The sequence below is a fragment of the Hypanus sabinus genome, chromosome 20, assembly GCF_030144855.1.
Source record: "Hypanus sabinus isolate sHypSab1 chromosome 20, sHypSab1.hap1, whole genome shotgun sequence".
NCBI classification, from domain to species: Eukaryota; Metazoa; Chordata; class Chondrichthyes; order Myliobatiformes; family Dasyatidae; genus Hypanus; species Hypanus sabinus.
In genome coordinates, this window is record NC_082725.1 from 38,813,405 (window position 1) to 38,834,135 (window position 20,731).

At 39.8% G+C, this 20,731-nt stretch overlaps 1 protein-coding gene across 1 annotated transcript in view; it reads left to right on the forward strand.

The window, feature by feature from the left end:
• The first annotated feature begins 256 nt into the window (after positions 1-256).
• The window catches only part of LOC132378434 (ankyrin repeat and SAM domain-containing protein 6-like), a 54,969-nt gene continuing 34,494 nt past the window's right edge, over positions 257-20,731 (forward strand). The window contains exons 1-8 of the mRNA XM_059945352.1: positions 257-3,669; positions 7,330-7,374; positions 12,531-12,735; positions 13,171-13,277; positions 14,109-14,254; positions 15,246-15,471; positions 16,959-17,008; positions 17,661-17,864. Coding sequence (XP_059801335.1) covers positions 2,856-3,669; positions 7,330-7,374; positions 12,531-12,735; positions 13,171-13,277; positions 14,109-14,254; positions 15,246-15,471; positions 16,959-17,008; positions 17,661-17,864 — 1,797 coding nt within the window. The 5' untranslated portion in view covers positions 257-2,855. The remainder of the gene's footprint in view (positions 3,670-7,329; positions 7,375-12,530; positions 12,736-13,170; positions 13,278-14,108; positions 14,255-15,245; positions 15,472-16,958; positions 17,009-17,660; positions 17,865-20,731) is intronic.

A 20,731-nucleotide genomic window follows, 5' to 3' on the forward strand; every position in this document is an offset into this window, starting at 1 on the left:
TCTACTACAATTAGTATCCTCAGTTCCAAAATGATTAAAAAGTGTTATTAAAAGGAAAGGTGATGTAACACAATGGTAAACATGCCTCTGTCCCAACTTTTGTTGAGTGTGTTGCAGCCATCAAATTCTAAATTTGTGTATATTTACAAAATACAATTAAGTTGGTCCATAAAACTATTAAAAATCTTTTCTTTGTACTTTTGTCAGTTAAATAAAGGTTCACGTGAATTAACATATAACAGATTTTTTTTATTGCATTTTGGAAAATATCCCAACTTTTCTGGAAATGGGGTTTGTATATTTTTCTAATACAATCACCAAGAATTTTCTATATATCCCTATATGTCAAAAAAGGAGTCAACAGAAGCAATAAACAAAAACTTGGTCAGAATTGGCTGGCTTTTTTCTTGTCCCTTCCTAGTCTGCCTCCCCTCTTATCCCTTCTTTTCTCCTCACCTATCACCTCCTCCTCCCCCTTCACCCATGGTCTACTCTCCTTTCGAAATGATTCCTCCTTCTTCAGCCATTTATTTTTTCCACCTATCCCCTCCCTCCCCCCACCCACCTACCTGTATCTCGCCCATCATTTTCCCACTTGGACTTCTTCCCCACCGAATGGCCTGAAAATGTTAACTGATATTAATTTCCATAGAGGTTGCCTGACCAGTTGAGTATCTCCAGCATTTTGTGCATGTTACTCTGGATTTTCAGTATCTAGATTCTCGTGTTTGTTATTCCATGTGGACTTGAGTGACTGGAGCTTTGAGTGATACCAGGTCAACTTCAATAGTACAGTGCCTCACAGCTCCATTGACCTGACTTCAATCCAGACCAGAGGGGATGACTTCACTCACCCAACACTGATCTATTTGCACAACTATGGACTCACTTTCAGAGGCTCTTCATCTCATGTTCTCTATTTATTTATTATTTTATTTTTGTATTTGCAGTTTATCTTTTGCAGATCGGTTATTTGCTCATACTGTGTGCACTCTTTCACTTACTGTATTTCTTTATTGAGATACAGTGCAGAATAGGCACTATCTGCCCTTCGAGCTATGCTGCCCAGCAACCCCCTATTTAACCCTAGCCCAACAATTTACAATGACCAAATAACCTACCAACTAGTATGCCTTTGGACTGTGATAGGAAACTGGAACACCCAGAGGAAACCCATGCAGGCATGCTCCTTACAAGCAGTGGTAGGAATTCAACCCGGCTCGCCGGTACTATTGTAAAGCACCTGTAATAGGCTGCCCTATTATGTTTTGATGTACTGACTGTGATTGACAATGAATCTCTGGGTAGTATATGGTGATATATGTACCTGGATAATAAATTTACTTTGGCCCTGATTACTGTCTGCATAGAGTTTGCATATTTTCCAGTGACTGGATTCCTTCTGTGTACTATGATTTCCTCCCACACCTCAATTACTTGCAGGTTGAAATAGACGTCTCTAAATTTACTCAAGCATGTAGGTGATTATTAAAGTTTGGTAGTTGATCAGATTGAGGAGAAAGAAATTTGATTAGTACAGGATTAATGTAAATGGCCGCTTGATGGTTGGCACTAACAGTAGGCCAAACAACCGGTTTCTATGTTATATGGTAATACTTAGCTTAGAATCATATCTTCTATTCCCTTTTATGCAACATCTAAAATCTAGGCATCTAACTTAAAAGACCCATTTCATAGCTCAATTATGGCTCTGCCTTTTTAAGATTGGTTTTAACCTGTAATTCTATCTATCTTTTGGCCAGCCTTGAATAATTTGTGAGATTCTTGTCTCTCTCTTTACACAAAACTTCCCTTGCACATCAACTATGTAATACAATCAAACACAATGTACTTAGCTTCAACTTCCTATATTTTAAACAATGTCTTTGTCATCTAAAAAGCATGATTCCTTGTTGGGAAAACTGCTTTCTTTATATATCCGAATTTTAGGCTTACCTTGTGCTACTGCACACTACTTAAACGTTCTATGCACATACAAATAATTCCAGTGCGTATGGTAGTTTCATGACCGTTTAGTGTTGAACTGGCAAGACGAACTTTTCCCAATTCTGACCAAACGTTACAACCCTGACAGGTTAACACTTATTTGTCTCTCTACACAAAATACTGTCTGATCTGCGGAGAACTTCTAGTATTTGCTTTATTTTTACCTACAGTATTCTGTACTGTTGAGTTGAGCTTAAAACTATTCTGAACGGTTGTGTTTATCCTAACCTTTGGAAGGCCGAGTCTACTCGGACTGACATCTGTAGAAACGACCCGCTGTGCTGAACATTTGGTCTAAGGCTGTGATTGACAGGAAAATTACGCATTGTCTCCGAAATCCCATTATGACGCATGATCCACCGTCAATAAACCAGCTGCGGCTCTGATGAATGTCTGTTCTGAATCGCGGGCGCCACATAGGAACCCGCCCCGTCTCTGCGCTGATTGGCTGGTCTTCGAGACCCAGACTCTGTTTGTAAATAGTTGCCGGGTACCAAAGCCCCGCCTCCTTTCAGGGAGATGGGAGTGAGGGAGAGGCGGTAGGGAGTGGATTGGTCATGTGCCCTGCCAATCATAAGAATTCCGTGAATTTTTTTGTAAACCTCCCCCCCCCCCTCCACTATTATCCGTGACGCGCGATGGTCCGGCCCGGGACCGAGCAAATTAATTAAGTCATGCGGTCAGTGTAGAACCAAAGGAAGATTTGGCTGTGGGTACTGCTTTCCTGCACACTCTCCAAAAAGATATACCATCAGCCAAGCGATGTCATTGCTGCTCAGCTCGGCGCTGAGGAGCGGCCGGCCTGCAGCTGCGAGGAGTTGGCTCCTGTTGCCGTCTCGCCATTAGGAATGGAGAGCGGGATTCCGCCGACCTTCCAGCTGCTGTTCCGCGCGTGCGAAGAAGGAAACTTTGAGAACGCCCGGCGGTTGCTCGAGCCAGCCGAGGAGGAGAGAGCGGAGGCGGGCGAGGAGCCGGATCTCAGGGCTCCGCAGGTGCCGGTGGACTGCACAGATGACGACGGCAACTCGGCCCTACAGTTCGCGGCCGGCAACGGCCACGAGCATCTGGTGCGGTTCCTGCTCATGAAGGGGGCCTCGGTGGACAGCCGCAACCGCTACGGCTGGACGCCTCTCATGCAGGCGGCCCGCTTCGGCCACCTGAACGTGGCCAATGTGCTGCTGGAGAACGGCGCGGACGCCAATGCGGCCAATAAGCTGGGCGCCAGCGTGCTAACGGCCGCGGCGCGGGGAGGCCACGTCGGACTGGCGCGCGCCCTGCTCGAAAGCGGCGCCCGCGTGGACGTCGGCGGTGACGTCAGCGTCGGGCCTCCGAGCTGGGTGGAGGAACGGACGGTCGGCCGGACGACGGGGGACCTGACTGCCCTGATGGTGGCGGCGCAGCACGGCCACGACGCCGCGGTCCGCGTCCTGCTGGAGTGGGGCTCCGGAGCGGGGCAAACGGGCCACACCAGCGGCTGGAGTGCTCTCATGCTGGCGGCGCTCAATGGTCAGCTGGGCGTGGCCCAGCAGCTGATCGAGAGGGGGGCGGACCCCAATCAAACCAACGCGGGAGGCGTAACTGCGTTTGAAATCGCCTGCGCTGCTAAACAGAAGGAGATGAGGAATTACCTCGATTCAAAGACCAGTAACAGACCCAAGTCAGGTGGGCCCTCACGTTTATACTTCATACTTTGTCACCGAACAATTGATGCTAGAGTGCACAGTGATATTTGTTTCTGCGCTTCGCGCTCCCTGAAGTACAAATCGAAGTAGGTATAATAAAAATTTAAATTATAAATCATAATTAGAAAAGGGAAAGTAAGATGGTGCAAGTCAGGTCCAGATATTTGGAAGGTACGGCCCAGATCCGGGTCAGGATCCGTTCAGGAGTCTTATCACTGTTGGAAAGAAGCTGTTCCCAGATCTGGCCGTACGGATCTTCATGCTCCTGAACCTTCTCCCAGAGGGAAGAGGGACAAGAAGTGTGTTGGCTGGGTGGGTCGTGTCCTTGATTATCCCGGCAGCACTGCTCCAACAGCGTGCAGTGTAAAGTGAGTCCAAGGATGGAAGATTGGTTTTTGTAATGTGTTGGGCTATGTTCACGATCTGCTGCAGAACAATTCCCATACCAGGTTGTGATGCACCCGAGGAGAATGCTTTCTACGGTGCACCTATAAAAATTAGTGAGGGTTTTAGGGGACAGGCCAAATTTCTTCAGCTTTCTCAAGAAGCAAAGGCGCTGGTGGGCCTTCTTGGCAGTGGACTCTGCTTGGTTAGACCAAGTCAGGTTATTTGTGATATTCACCTCGAGGAACTTAAAGCTTTTGACCTGTTCCACCTGCGCACCACCGATGTAGATGGGGTTGTGCGGTCCGCTACTCCTTCTGAAGTCAATAGCCAATGCTGGGATGATGCATTGCGGTAATCGTAACAGTTCAATGGTAGATCTTCTCTGCTGGCCCACGTTTTTAGACCCTACCCCATGGGCTGTATTATCATTGTAAGTCAAACACAAAGCATCACTGACCCGTGAATTCGCACACCCACATTGTAAAATATCCCATGCTACCAATTTGAAGATTGAGTCACTGCCTCATTGTTGATTCCAAATTGCTTAAAACACATAACCTGTTTGTGAGTGGAATTATTTTTTGTGCAATCATATTGTAATTTGACAGAATAGGATTACATAAAAACTTGATATTTGGGCCTAAGGGTAGTCTATTGGTTGTCCAATAGCAACATTAGGTGGTGAAACTATCCGGTCAAACACATTCTATGAATAGGGTTGGGCGGGTGGTGGTGGTGGGGAGGAATTGTTGACATTATGGGTTGAAAACCTGCATCAGAACCGAAAAACTCAACAACTTCTTACCCCCTCGGATGCTGCCTGACCTATTGAGTTCCTCCAGCAGATTGTTCATTGCCCCAGATTTCAGCATCTGCAGTGTGTTGTGTGTCCATTCATTCTTCAAGTCTGTTCTGCTAGTTGATGAAAATTGTGGCCCATTTCCTAGCTACTAGTTCCTGCAGTGTCCCCATATTCCATTATTCTGTTTAATATGTTGATGGCAATTATCTCCTTGTTTGGAATGCATCCCAACAGCTCTCTGGGAAGAGAATCATAATTTATCTGAGAGAAGACATTTCTCTGCTATACTTGACTGGACAGCGTGTCAAAATATCTGACACTAGAATACATGTATATAAGGTGAGGGGATATTTAAAGTTGACGTATCACTGGCACATGTGAAATATTTTAACTTTCCAACAAGGTAAGTATAGCAAAAAATACTGAATTACGGGAAGTACAAACAGTATGTTTATTAAATAGTTAAATCAAGATAAGTAGTGTAATATCGAAATTAAGCTGAGTGTGTGCCTTCAGTTTTCTGTACCTCCTTCTTGATGGTAACATTGAGAAGAGGGCATGTCCTGGGTGGTGGGGATTCTTGATGATGGAAGCAGCTTTTCTGAGGCACCGCTCCTTGAAGATGTCCTGGATACTCTTGATGAAATATAGTTGCTGTCCTGACTTCTTTATAGCTGCATCAATATGTTGGAACCATTTTAGATCCTCAGAGATATTGATAGCCTGGAAATTGCAATTGCTCATTCTCTCCTCTTCTGGTCCCTCTATGAGGATTAATTTGTGTTTCCTTGTCTTGTGCTTTCTGAAGTCCACAATCAGCTCTTTGTACTTGCTGATGTTGAGTGCAAGGTTGTTGCTGCAACACTGCTCAATTAGCTGTATATCTCACTCCTGAATGCCCTCTTGTCACCATCTGAGATTCTGCCAACAATCATCAGCAAATTTATAGAAGCATTTGAGCTGTGTCTGGCCACACAGTCATGTGTATAGAGACAGTAGAGCAGTGGACTAAGCATACATCCCTGCGGTGCACCGTTGTTGATTGTCAGTGAAGTGGTGATGTTATTATCAATCCACACAGACTGGCCTTCCGGTTAGGAAGTCGAGGATCCATTTGCAGAGGGATGTATAGAGATCCAGGTTCTGGAGCTTTTCCATCAGGACTGTAGGAACGATGATGTAAAATGCTGAGCTGGTCAGTGAACAGCACCCTCACATAGGTATTTGTATTGTCCAGATGATCCAAGTCCACGTGGAGAGCCATTGAGATAATTGTCCTTTTGAAGCTGGTGGGTACTTCTGGCCATAGCAGTAAGATGTTGAAAATGTCTTCGAATACCCCCGCCAGTTGGTTGGCGCAAATTTTCCCTGCCGTGTCAGGTACTCCATTGAGGGCTGCTGCCTTGCAAGTGTTCACCCTCCTGAAAGACAGCCTGAGGTTGGCCTCTGAAGCAGGGATCACAGGGTTACCAGGTGCAGTAGGGATCCTTACAGCAGTAGTTTTAATCTCCCTTTTGAAGTGAGCATAAAAGGGTGTTGAACTCATCTGGTAGTGAAGCATCAATGCCATTCATGATGTTGTGTTTTGCTTTGTAGGAAATAATGGCCTACAAACCCTGCCAGAGTTGCCATGCATCCGATGTCTCCTTCCGCCTCGCTCAGAATTGTTTCTTATCTCTTGAAATAGCCCTCTGCAGACTGTTCTTTTTAGACGAACCTGGTTGCCGGACTTAAATGGCACAGATCTATCCCTCAGCAGACTATGAACCACCTGGTTTACCACAGCTGTTGCTTTGGGAATGTACATTAAGTTTTCGAAGGCACACACTCATCTACACAGCTTTTAATAAAGTCAGTGACAATTGCAGTACATTCGTCCAGACTTGAGGATGGATTCCTGAATACAGTACAGTCCACTGATTCAAAGCAGTCTTGTAAGCACCTCTGCGCCTTCTTTTTTCATACCTTCTTGGTCCTCAGTACTGGTGCTTTAGTCTTCAGTCTCTGGGAGTAGAAGTACAGCCAAGTGACTAGACTTTACAAAGTGGTGTCGAACAGTAGTGCAAGTGTTCTTGATGGTGGTGTAATAGTGGTCCAGTGTGTTGTTTCCTCTAGTATTACAAGTGATTTGTTGATATTAATTATTTAGTAACTTTTTCAAGTAGGCCTTGTTAAAATCTCCCAAAATAATGGAGAAGGCATCAGTATGTGCTGTCTCATGCCTGTTTATTACATTGCTCAGGTCTTCTGGAGCCTGCTTGACATTGGCCTGAGATGGTATATACACCACTACCAAAATGATATTGGAATCTCCTGTGGCAGGTAAAATGGCCACAGAGAGCGAGTGCCAAATCTTCCCTCATGAAGATTTGCTAGACTACAGCCATTAACCAATCTTAATTCTGATTTTAAGATAATGGATATTAATAATATTTCTGTTTTATTTTTCAGATGAACAGAAAAGGAGACCTGATATATTCCATGCACTGAAAATGGGTGAGAGTTGCATTGCAATTTATTTTGCATTGCTTAGAAAGAAACAGTGACTATATAAGTTAACAATATTGTTAATGGAAGAAAACTATTACCATTAGTTTTGAATATCCTTTCCAGGCTCAACTATTCCAAGTGGGAAGACAATAGCCATAACTTTTTGAACCTTGCCATTAACTTCTGCATATTTGAAGCTGTGCCCATCATTTCATGGACACCAAGTTTCATTTCCCCATTAGCGCTATGGTTATTAAAGTACCTCTGTTTCACTTATGATTCAGTTTTATAGTTCTTTGCATTTTCAAATCTCTCCGTGACCTTACAGATTTCCCCTCTAATTTTTGCAAATCTCTATTCTGACTTTTTCAGCAACCTCCTGCTTCAGCTTATTCTTACTATTGGCTTGTCTACCTTTGTAAGTCTGACTGAAGTATGGTATTTCAAAAAGAGGGGGAGAAATAGTACAGTGAATAATTAGGTAGAATGCATTTTGTGAAGTTGGTGAAGCAATTTCATGTAATATTTATTGTTGATTTATTTTAAAGCTATTTGGAACAAACAGAGTTCCAAGTTTGAAATTAACTATTCATTATGTTATTTCCTTATCAGATAAAAATTCAAACTGTTTATTTTTTTGTGATTCCCTTGAAACTTACTTATCCATCATCCATCTATGATAGCCTAGATTAAGGATCGGGTAACCCATGCACTAACCATTCTATTCATTTAAGAAAAATTCCACAAAATCACACCACTATACAGTAGATACCAATTAATCGCATCACATTGGACTAGTACATTTCGGCCCAATTAAGCAGCTGCCTCAATTAGTTGAAGTTCTTGGAAATAGTTCAGATGTTTTTTTAAAAAAGACAGACAACTATTTAGCTGAGTAACAAATTATGTATTCAAATGAAGTATAGATTAAATTAGAACACTACAAATGCTAGAGTACTATAAAACTATATTAATAGTTATCAATGGAGGAGTTCATCCATTGTATGCTGCAGTGTTCTTTTGGTTGACTGTAAATGAACAAAATCAGTGCAGCTACCTTGTATAGATAATGGACTACCTTCATTGCCTTCCTGCATGAAGTTGTGTCATAATAAAACAGTAACTTCCCTGGCATCCTGTGTAATCACTAGCTCAAGTTCAGATGTGTCATTTTCATTACTTTCATACAATGCTTTTGACAATTTCTTCTTCCAAATATCCATTTTCATTGTGACATTCCAGATGATGGTTGGTGCCTTCAAAGGAAGTTGTAGTTCCTAACCTGTTGAAGTAGTGAAATCTTACATTTCACTTCCAGCCGTTACTGGTATCTCTAAACCTGATTGTTTGAAACTGCAGTGAACAAAACAGTTCTGAGTTGTCTTTCTGTTTATTTCTCTCCAATTATCAGTAATGAACTGTATTGCATGTTTTTTTTAAAAGTTAACCCTTGCAGTCAAGCTAATGAGTGGTGTTGGGTGGATGGGTTTTAATTTGGTCCATCCAGCAATTTTTTTTTAAAGTGTCATCTTTTTGTGGCAAGTGTCTGAAAATTTTTGAAGTCAAAATTTTAAAAAATGGTCAGCTATCACTGCATTTTGAATTGGTGTCCATCAGCCCAAATAGATAACCTAACACAAGTACACAAAACTGGTGTTATTTAAGAACTTCACTCTAAGCATGGTGTGTTGATGGCTCCAAGTGTACACAACTGATGCTCATTAGAAACTGTTTGGTAATGGGCTCCTGTCCCAATTAGGCAGCACAAAAAGTGTCAGAAATAAGGCGGATGAGCTTAAAGCCCAGGTGCGAATGGGTAACTATGATGTTGTTAGGATAACGGAGACATGGCTGCAGGGAGATCAGACCTGGGAAATGAATGTACAAGGGTATACGTGCTATCGTAGGGACAGAAATGTGGGCAGAGGGGGTGGGGTGGCCCTGTTGGTGAGGAATGAGATTCAGTCCTTTGCAAGGGGGGACATAGGGTCAGGAGAAGTAGAATTTGTGTGATTAGAACTGAGGAACAGTAAGGGCAAAAGGACCCAAATGGGTGTTGTCTACAGGCCACCAAACAGTAGCATGGATATTGGGTGCAGGTTGAATAGGGAGTTAACATATGCATGTGGCAAAGGTAATGTTGCAGTAGTTATGGGGGATTTCAACATGCAGGTGAACTAGGAGAATCAGGTTGGTGCTGGACCACAGGATAGGGAGTTTGTAGAGTGCCTATGGGATGCATTCTTGGAACAGCTTGTATGAGAGCCGACCAGAGACAAGACTATTCTGGATTTAGTGTTATGTAATGAACAGGATTTGATAAGCTATCTCGCAGTAAAGGAGCCATTAGGAGGTAGTGATCACAATATGATAAGCTTTTATCTGCAATTTGAGAAGGATAAGGGCAGCTCGGGGGTGTCAGTGTTGCAGATGAACAGGGGAAACTTTGGAGCCATGAGGGAGGAGCTGGCCAAAGTTGACTGGATGGATAGCATAGCAGAAAAGACAGTGGAACAGCAATGGCAGGTATTCTTGGGAATAATGAACAAGGTGCAAAATCAGTTCTTCCCCCAGAGAAGGAAGGATTCAAAGGGGGGAAAGGGGCCACAGTGGTTGACAAAGGAAGTCAGAGATTGCATAGTATTAAAAAAAAAGGAAATATGATAGAGCTAAGGTGAGTGGGAGGACAGATGATTGGGAAGTTTTTAAGGAACAACAGAACTTAACTAAAAAGACAATACGGGGAGAAAAAATGAGGTACGAACGCAAGCTAGCCAGGAATATAAAGGAAGATAGCAAAAGCTTTTTTAGGTATGTGAAGAGAAAGAAGATAGTTAAGAACAATGTTGGGCCCTTGAAGAATGAATTGGGTGAAATTATTATGGGAAATGGAGAAATGGCAGAAGAATTTAATGAGTACTTTAGATCTGTTTTCACTAAGGAAGACACAAGCAATCTCCCAGATGTATGGATGGGCCAAGGACATAGGGTAGCAGAGGAAATGAAACATTGACATTCGGAAGGAAATGGTGATGAGAAGACTGATGGGACTGAAGGCTGACAAATCCCCAGGTCCAGATGGTCTGCACCCTAGGGTACAGAGGTGGCCCTGGAAATTGCGGATGCATTGGTAATCATTTTCCAATGTTCCTTAGATTCAGGATCAGTTCCTGAGGATTGGAGAATGGCTAATGTTATCCCACTTTTTAAAAAAGGAGGGAGGGAGAAAACAGAGAACTATCGACCTGTCAGCCTGACATCGGTGGTGGGAAAGATGCTAGAGTCCATTATTAAGGATGAAATAGTGGCATATCTAGATAGCAGTGATAGGATTGGGCCGAGCCAGCATGGATTTACCAAGGGTAAATCATGCTTGACTAATCTGTTGGAGATTTTCGAGGATGTAATCAGGAAGTTAGACGTGGGGAGATCCAATGGATGTAGTGTACCTCGATTTTCAGAAGGCATTTGATAAGGTCCCACATAGAAGATTGGTGGGTAAAATCAAAGCTCAGGGCATCGGGGGGAAGGCATTGACATGGATAGAAAACTGGTTGGCAGATAGAAAGCGAATGGGTGTTTCTCGGAATGGCAGGTGGTGACTAGTGGGGTGCCGCAGGGCTCGGTATTGGGACCACAGCTGTTTACCATTTACGTTAACGATTTGGATGAAGGCATAAAAAATAACATCAGCAAATTTGCTGATGATACTAAACTGGGTGGCAGTGTGACGTGATGAGGATGTTAGGAGAATTCAGGGTGACTTGGATAGGCTGGGTGAGTGGGCAGATACTTGGCAGATGGCATTTAATGTGAATAAGTGTGAGGTTATCCACTTTGGGAGTAAGAACATGAAGGCAGATTATTATCTGAATGGTGTAGAGTTGGGTAAGGGAGAAATACAAAGAGATCTTGGAGTCCTTGTTCATCAGTCACCGAAGGTGAATGAGCAAGTGCAGCAGGCAGTGAAGAAGGCTAATGGAATGTTGGCCTTTATTACAAAGGGAATTGAATACAAGAGTAATGAATTCCTCTTGCATTTGTACAGAGCCCTGGTGAGACCACACCTGGAGTATTGTGTACAGTTTTGGTCTCCAGGGTTAAGGAAGGACGTCCTGGCTACAGAGGAAGTGCAGCGTAGATTCACGAGGTTAATTCCTGGGATGTCTGGACTGTCTTACGCAAAGAGGTTAGAGAGACTGGGCTTGTACACGCTGGAATTAAGGAGATTGAGAGGGGATCTGATTGAAACATATAAGATTATTAAGGGATTGGACAAGATAGAGGCAGGAAATATGCTCCAGATGCTGGGAGAGTCCAGTACCAGAGGGCATGGTTTGAGAATAAGGGGTAGGTCATTTAGGACAGAGTTAAGGAAAAACTTCTTCTCCCAGAGAGTTGTGGGGGTCTGGAATGCACTGCCTCGGAAGGTAGTGGAGGCCAATTCTCTGGATGCTTTCAAGAAGGAGCTAGATAGGTATCTTATGGATAGGGGAATCAAGGGATATGGGGACAAGGCAGGAACAGGGTATTGATAGTAATTGATCAGCTATGATCTCAAAATGGCGGTGCAGGCTCGAAGGGCCGAATGGTCTACTTCTGCACCTATTGTCTATTGTCACAGTGTCCCAAATAAACAAAAGGAATTCCTGTGATTTTCTCAATTAGTTATTGTTCTTTAAGAGATGTCCCAATAAACAACTGCTCCAATGGCCTAATTAACCGAAATCCTCTGTATTACTTCAACCTGCTCCAGCCTTATATCCTTCCCTGTTTTATTGTCCCACTAACCTTTTAGTTTTTATCACAGCAGTTAAAATTGATGTTATGTGTTCTGTAAATCTTAATTATTTTAATACTTGACACTTGTCTTTTTTTCAACCAAACTGATCACTTCCATCTATCAAGCACTGTCTCTAATTTGCCATTCTTAAATGTCCCTCTTTGTAACCATCCCACATGCTGGTGCATGCATGAACACACATACACCCCATTGTAATGTGATTTGGGATAATGTTTTTATTGTAACGGTTCTGTATAAATTCACATTTTTATCATGCATGTTCAATAAGATGTCTGTTTTGAATATTGTAAAATTTCAAAATACAATGTAACTGCTCTGTAATCTATGTTCTATCTGCATTTGCTTTGTTTGTAAATAGGGAGCTATCAGTTGGTGAAGGAGATTCTTGATGAAGATGCATGTCAAGCCAATGTTGTTAATGCAGATGGTGCCTCTCCATTAATGATTGCTGCCATGACAGGTCAGCTGGAACTTGTACAACTTCTTAGTGAAAGGAACTCTGATATTGACAAGCAAGATGGTGTACATGGCTGGACAGCCTTAATGCAAGCTACTTATCATGGGTACATAAAAAAACTTAATTTAATCTGTCATATTCATGTTTGTATTAATATTTTTGACAAAGTTGTTGGGAAATCTTACTTTGATTTTCATGATTATGAAGCATCAACACAAAATGGGAAAAAGTTTTGACAGCGCAGCAAGTATATCGCACTAATTTGTTGAATTGGCATTGCCAATTTTTAAAGGAAAATGGATTTTCCATTTCTACATCTTTATAGTACTTCGAGCCATCGCATCATGTATTTAAGCATTAGTAAATTAGATACAGAGAATCTGAGCTTGGAAATTCTATTAATAATGTATTCGCTTGTAATGCTATATCACAAAGTAATCTATTTGAGTACTGAGAAAGGAAAGCATTTTATTTCAGAATTATTTGTGATTTTGCTTTATGACACCTATTAACTGTTGGTTTTGGCATAACTTTTCTTAAGGAGCAAGGATGTTGTGAAGTATTTATTGAATCAAGGAGCAGATGTCAATCTCTGTGCCAAGAATGGTGTAACTGCCTTCGATCTTGTAATGCTGCTAAATGATCCAGGTAAATTCAAGAAATAACTATTTGTTTGTGATAAATATTGTGGTAAATGTTAGAAATAAGAAATGTACTTCTCTGTGTTGCTAGTTTGAAAATGATTCACATTATTTCTATTTAAAAGTGTTAGTCTTTTTGTTGGAAATTGTTGTCATGTAGGTCCTTCTGATTCAAGTATCAAATAACAAAATAAAACAAAGTTTGAATTTGAAGTAACTGCCAGTTCTACCAACTTGACATTTAAAATAAAAACTCCCCATAAGTTCTTTGTCCAAGGGAGACAGACAGTTTTATGCTTAATGACAAGCTGTTTATGTGCTGATCCTTCTATTCACCAAGACCTGGAGTATCTGGGTTAGATAACCTTACAGATGTGATTTATTTTATTTTTATCTTCTTAACCCCTTAAACACTTCCAGACAGGGTTTGTAGCTCACCATGCAAGTTTTCAGATCCAATTATGCACCTATGAAAGGGAATGTTGTATGGTTTTCAGAAATGCATGGAATTGATGGTCCTGTTGCAATACTGTTTAAGTTGGTAATTCATTAATATATATTTGACATTTGAAAGGATTAATTCAGTCTGTTAACTTACTTCCCTCTGCGACTTACTGGTCCACATGTCCCTCCCCAAGGATCTCCCACCTGGCACTTATCCCTGCAAGCCCAAGTGCTACGCCTGTCCCTACACCTCCTCTCTTACCATCATTCAGGGCCCCAAACAGTCCTTCCATGTGAGGACTTCACTTGTGAGTCTGTTGGGGTCATCTGTTGCATCTGGTTAATAGTTCTATTTTTGTTGCTGTAAGTGATCAGAAACTCTTCTATTCATTAGATACAGAACTTGTGCGGCTTCTGGCATCTGTCTGCATGCAAGTAGATAAAGAGAGAAATAAGCCAAAATCTAAGACGGTACCACGCTCAAAAAGTAAACTGTCCTTAAACTTTCCTGTACCTCCAGAAGACAAGGGGGGATTAAAGGTATAAAAATAGTTTGATCAATGCAATTTTTCTTGTGCATTTGGTAACATTTGTAAGATTTTCTGAAGAAACTTTCTTTAATCATCTTCTCTGACCTGGAATTTATTTAATATTACATCTACCAAATTTTATAATATAAACTGACTTAATCATTATGTATTATACTTTTTTCACACTGGTTTCCGAAGATGGCATTCTGTTTTCCATAAAGTTCATAGATCATTAGGTTCAGTCTTATTATGATGAGTAATCATTTCAGACATTAATAATTAATTTCTATTTCTAGTTTATAGGTTGGTGACTGTGTGAAATTCATTTAGACTTCCATCTGGAGTAAGGTCTGATTAATAAACTTCAAGGAAGCAAACAAAAAATAATTAACTTTCAAGGTTAAGATGAATAGTTTCCTTGTCTGTCCACTTAAACTTTTACTAAAGATGGCACACAATACTACCGTGAACATTTGAATGATGTCTGAAGCAAATTTAACCAAGAATCATTGTAAAGACTGGTTTCCATAATCTGTTTAATAAAAAATAATTTTGTTTGGGATTAACTTCTCTTACTTAGTCACTTTAAACACTCTCCAGATGCTCCTGATTTTTTTACATTAAATATATGGCTGTTATTAAAAATGCCTACTATTATTGTGGGAATTGCACTAGAACCCCTGCAAATATTTATCCAGAATGTTGACACAGCCAATTTTGTGAAAGGAGGTTGCACTGAAATTATAAAGAAACTTTACCATATATGCAATCTACAATTAGCATAACTAATTCATTTAGAAATGGTAAATTCCATCCTTCAGCATCTTTAAAAAGTGATATTTCCAGACTGAAGTCATTTAAAAAAAATTTTCTTCACCTTCTGCAGAAGTGTGGATCAGTTGACATTTATTGATTTTTGTTTTAAAAATATACAGATTTTTTTTTTCAGTCCTCATTGACTGCTGACTACTTGAAATGTTCTCTCTCTTTATTGTGTCTAGTCTTGGTGGAATAGAATGTCCAACAGATTCCGTAAATTGAAACTGACTAGGACACTTAGACAAGGCTTTTCCTCAAATCGGCTTGCCCCTTTCTTAGATGAACCTGAAATTGGACTGGATTCTACAATGAAAGCCAACCCAAAGGATGATTCAAACAATTCAGCCTTGACATCTGTGGGTAATATAGATTTCTCTATGGCTTGGACATCAAAAAGCAACAACAGTGGTGAGCTAATCTACTTTGGAAGCATTTTCAAACTACTAAATAAATGACAATAAAGCCTGAAATTTGTAATTAAATTTATTTTGATTACACTCTGAATAGCCTATTTACTGCTGTTAATTTAAGGTCAATGCTATTACACTGCAAACCTGTTAGGCAAAATAAATAGGCTTTTAGTATTAGCTCTGCATTGTATTTCTAAATAAGTATAAATAAAATTAGTGAGAAAACAAGTAGTTGGAATTAGTTAGAATCTGTAAATAAAGTTACCCTTTTTTGTGAAAGCTTTCAAGTTAAATCTTTCCCATTCATCCTGATATTTCTTTGCAAACTTTAACCTACATGTCTAAAATTAATGACTGAAAACTGGATGATACAGTGAGAACACACATTCACCTTTGTGACTTGGGTTTGATTCTTGCCCATCTAGTGGAATGCATGTAGGGAAAGACATGCATACACACAAACATACATGTGAGCATGAATGTACATCTATATCCAAATATGCAAGCATAATTATATGTTTATACATCATGTTAGATTTAATACAGTTGTGTTTGGCTATGTTGAGAACTGTGATGACTTGTGAAAAATCCTAAAAATTGATGTAATTTCCAGCTAAACAAAACCCAGCCTGTATCTGAAACAAAGCAAAATATAGGTTAAGTTACTTGAATTGTTTTGTATTTCTGGAGTGCTTATTGCTATTGTTTTTCCAGTCTTCTGGCTGGTATTACCCCTCTACTATCATCATCATCATCATCATCATCATCATCAACAAATCCTCTTACTAACCTTGAAGAAGCTGTGTACAATTTGGATGTTGCATTCCTCTAATTCTATGACCTTCTAAAATATTTAAGGTTTTTTAAAGAAACCTGACCTGACTGACCTGAGGTTGAAAAAACATACAAAATATTCATTTCTTATCCTTAAAATCTAGTGGCTTATTGAAACATTGTTCTGCAACTTCTTCCTGTATGAAGTAGTTGTTTGTCAGTGTATGTAAATCAAACCTATAAAATTGCATACAGAAGTAAGCCAAAACATAATGCAATGAAAGTTTTGGCAGTTCTTAATCAAACTTTGTAGTTTGCATCCACTTGATTACTTTTCGTGAACCTCAGTACTATTAATCTGAGGAGGGATGAACATTACTGAAAGGTCTTTATTTTCGAATCTTAGTTAAGTGAGACACCAAAGTGAAGGACTAGGTAGTGTAGTTACACATAACTGCCTTTGTTCGCTTACTAAGTAAAAATGTTCTGCATATCGTCAGTGGGTAAAATTAACAGCTTGGTTTACATTGAATACCTATAATACTATTACCATCTAGAGATATGCAGCACTTAATTTTGGTAATTAATTTATTAGACTAAGTGGTATTTACAAATATATTCTTACTGCTGACTGTACTTAATATGTTTGATTTGGTGTCAAATGTAACACTGTTCATCACGAGTTTTTGTTCATTTAAATCTAATTTCAAGGACATGACCATATTTGTACAGAGAAAGATGACATGCTTCTTACAACTATGGTAGGTTATAAATTTATTTTGGGATTTTTTTTTCATTTGTTGGCAAATTCAAATTAGATTTTTTTTAAATGGTAAATTTGTTGGTAATTATGTTCCCCATTGTGAAACTATAGAATCTGATATAACCATAATAAAAATCACTGAAAATCACTGAATCAGCTTGAAAATAAATGATAAACTTATTGGTGATCTTCCTATTATTGGTGAGGTATATTAGTGTAGTGAGTAAAATAAAAGAACTATACTTCAACTGATTTAATTCAGTGCTGACTCTTGATACTGATACTCCTCATACTTGTTGCCTGCTGAAGTGCATTAAGGGAAATGGAGAAAATTCCAAAATGGGAAAGAACGTTTTTCTAAATTACTACCATGTTCAAAATAAATGATGGAGAGCATTCTTGTTATATACTGTTCTGCATACAATTTGATTTTAAAGATGGTTAAATTAATTTTAAAAAGCCATAGCTGGGTTTTTATAATTTCTGTTTGGTAATTGCAGTTTTCATCTCGGGTATTGTACAAAGAATTGTAAACCAAGTATGTTATGTATTTTGAATTTCTGTAAATGTTTTCAGTGCATTTTACAGGATATTTCTAAAGCCACAAAAGTATCAGCTCTGCTTGTCGTTATGACATCCCTCTGTTTCAGTTAAGAAATGGTGCACCTTTTACTCGTCTTCCCAGCGACAAGCTAAAAGCAGTTATTCCTCCATTTTTGCCGCCATCGAACTTTGAAGTATGGAGCTCGGATAGGATACGAATGAACAAAGATGGCAAAATGGAACATACAACGTTATCTATGCCTCACAGGTTTGCAAAGCCCAACTTCAACAGCAGTGGAAATTCTGACATAGTAAGTTTTCTGCAATGTTTTACACATTTGCCTGTGGGAAAGAATTTTGCTGTAAATTTGAATAGACTTCAAGATCAACAGTATGACAACCATTAAATGTTTTCTTGACATAAAGAAGTAAGCAGGAGAAAATGGCGCTATGTTAGTGTGACGGTGAAAGCAGTATTATTACAGCCTGTGGTATTCTGGAGTTCATTGTTTGTGCATTTTCTCTGGGTTCAACCATTCTCGTGGGTTTCCTCTGGGTGCTCTAGTTTTCTTCCACAGTCCAAAGACATTCTGGTTAATAGGTTAATTGGTCATTGTAAATTATCCTGTGGTTAGGCTAAGGTTGTTTGGTTGTGCAGTTCATTGGACTGGAAGGGCGTGGTTTGCGCTGTATCGCTAAGTAAATTTTTAAAAACCTCTGTATATTTTAAACCATACAAGTAATTTGCTGAATCAAACAGTTAGAATGAACTGAATATTTGACTAAAACTGTCCATAGTGATTCTACCACGAGTATTTCTCTGAAAATCCAAGTAAATAAGCTGTAAGTGAAGTCTAGTCACTAACTGAAATCTTCAGGCAAACATTCAAAATGTTTCTTTTTTAATATTATACTCCTGCAAGCTTCACAGTAAGCTATTTCATTTCTCAGTCTGTTAATAAAATTTTAAAAGTTAATTATTGTATTTGACCCATTTTTACCTAAATGAGTAATGTGCTAATAATGTTATTTAATTTTTATAAGATATGTATGTGCATGTTTGATTAAAATTGCAAATTAATTATTTTCTCAAGTTAAGGTGCCAATAAATAACTGAATCTGAATTACTGTAAACCAGTCAAAAAAAAAAGTGATCCTTGTTAATATAGTTAATTGCAGGCTAAAAATTCTGGCTGCATACCAGATAAATGCTAAATTTATTTCTGTGGCATTTTGTGGTAATATAATTTTAACCTATATACATTAACAACAAAGTTCAAAGTATGTATACTATATACAACATTGACATTCATCTCCTTGCAGACAGCCACAAAACAACGAAACCCAATAAAACCCATTAAAAAAGAAGACCCAATGTGCAAAAAATGAACAAATCACGCAAACGATAAAAAGTAAGCAAATAAATTTCAGAACTGGAGTTTACAGCCAAGAAGCCAGTCAGCACTGCAGCCAGTCTAGGGGCCAGTTAATTGCAGGCCACAGCTTCAGTTCAGCGCAGAGATGAGTTGACCTTACCGAGGACCATCTTGCTCCTCCAGCTCTAACACCCTGGCCTTTTCAGTCTGTCCCGGTGCTTAAATTGGCCAAACTTTGACTGATTCCTTGCTCTTAGACCCGGCCCACTGCCTCAATTTAGCCTGTTCCCGACCTTTCCAGTTCAGTCTGGTGCTTAAATCGATCAAACATTGTGTCTTTTCTTGTGCCTGGGCCCGGGTCCTGCTGCTTTGACTTTGCCTCACCTCAGTTCTGCTGCATCGAATCACTTCTTAAGTCTGCTCCAATGCTGGACAAACATTGGCTCATTCCTCACTCTCAGGCCCAGGCCCCATCCCCTCGATTTGGCCTGTTCACGCCACGCCAGAACAATTCTGTACCTTTGAGACTTCAGTTTAGATAACAAAAATGCCAAGTTATACAAGTGGTTCAAAAGCACAACTCCAAAAGAGAAGTTACAGGTTAACGGTCGTTTACCAGAAACAAGTGATTAATAAAGTAGTTTTGTTTGTTTTGTTTGCTACCGACAAGTAGTTGCTGTGCGTCACCAGTGCCATCTTAAAACTGGAACCTGTAACACTGTGAAACAACTAGAAAATGTGCAGAGCTCAAATACCTAAAAATTATTTGTCTACTAATAGCATTGGCAGTAATTTCTAGGCTCATAGAATTGTAGTCATGCAGCATAGAACATCTCTCCGACCACATCTCTTTTGACTACCAAATACCTAACTAGTACCTAACTAACTAATTCATTTTACCATCACTTCATCTGTAGTCTACTATGCCCTGGTGATACTACTGGTCGTCGTTGTATTGCTTAATTGTGAGAGATTGTGACTGCGCCACCATTTCAGACTAGTAGTTAGTCTAACTACTGATTATCTGCACTATATTTTCATGGTCTGCCCAATACATCGTAAGCACATCCCTATTCACCATTGATAGTAGTATCTACAGGAGCCATTGCCTCAAGAAGGCAAATTCTCACCACCAGGCCATGCCATCTTTACACATCTACCATTGAGCAGGAGGTACAGAAACCTGAAGACCCACATCACCAGGTTCAAGAGCAGCTATTTCCAGTCATCTGTTGGTTTTTTGAACTACCCAGCAAAACCCAAATCGGTTTAGCAACTCAATGCCTACTTTGCACTAAAATGGACTTTTGCTTAATCGCATTCTATTATAAAAAGAGATGAACACAAAATCCTGGCTGGTAGCAATGAACTGTTGCGCATCCAGGGTTGTAACAAAAGAAAAATAATGTCAATTAGCCATTTTAAATTTTCGTAAATTGGTCATTATAAATTGCCCTGTAATTGGGCTAGTGTTAATAGGTGAGTTGTGGGGTGGTCTGGTTCACTGGGTGTGCTGTATCTCAAAATAAAATAGTGTATAATTCATGTTCCATTTATGTTTTTCTTGTGAATGCTGCTTAAGTGATGTAATGTGCTGCTACAGATAAATTCTTCATTACACCTGCAGATACATAATTAGACTTCCATTTATTTCTCTAAAAATGCACAAATATCCTCATTTTTAACCACCCTGAAGAAGGTTGTAATTTTGATTTTTAAGAACTCTATTCAATAATGATTCCCCCTCCTTCCCTCTCTCCTCAAATGTTTTCAATAATTATAAGAAAACCTATTTTGGGCAA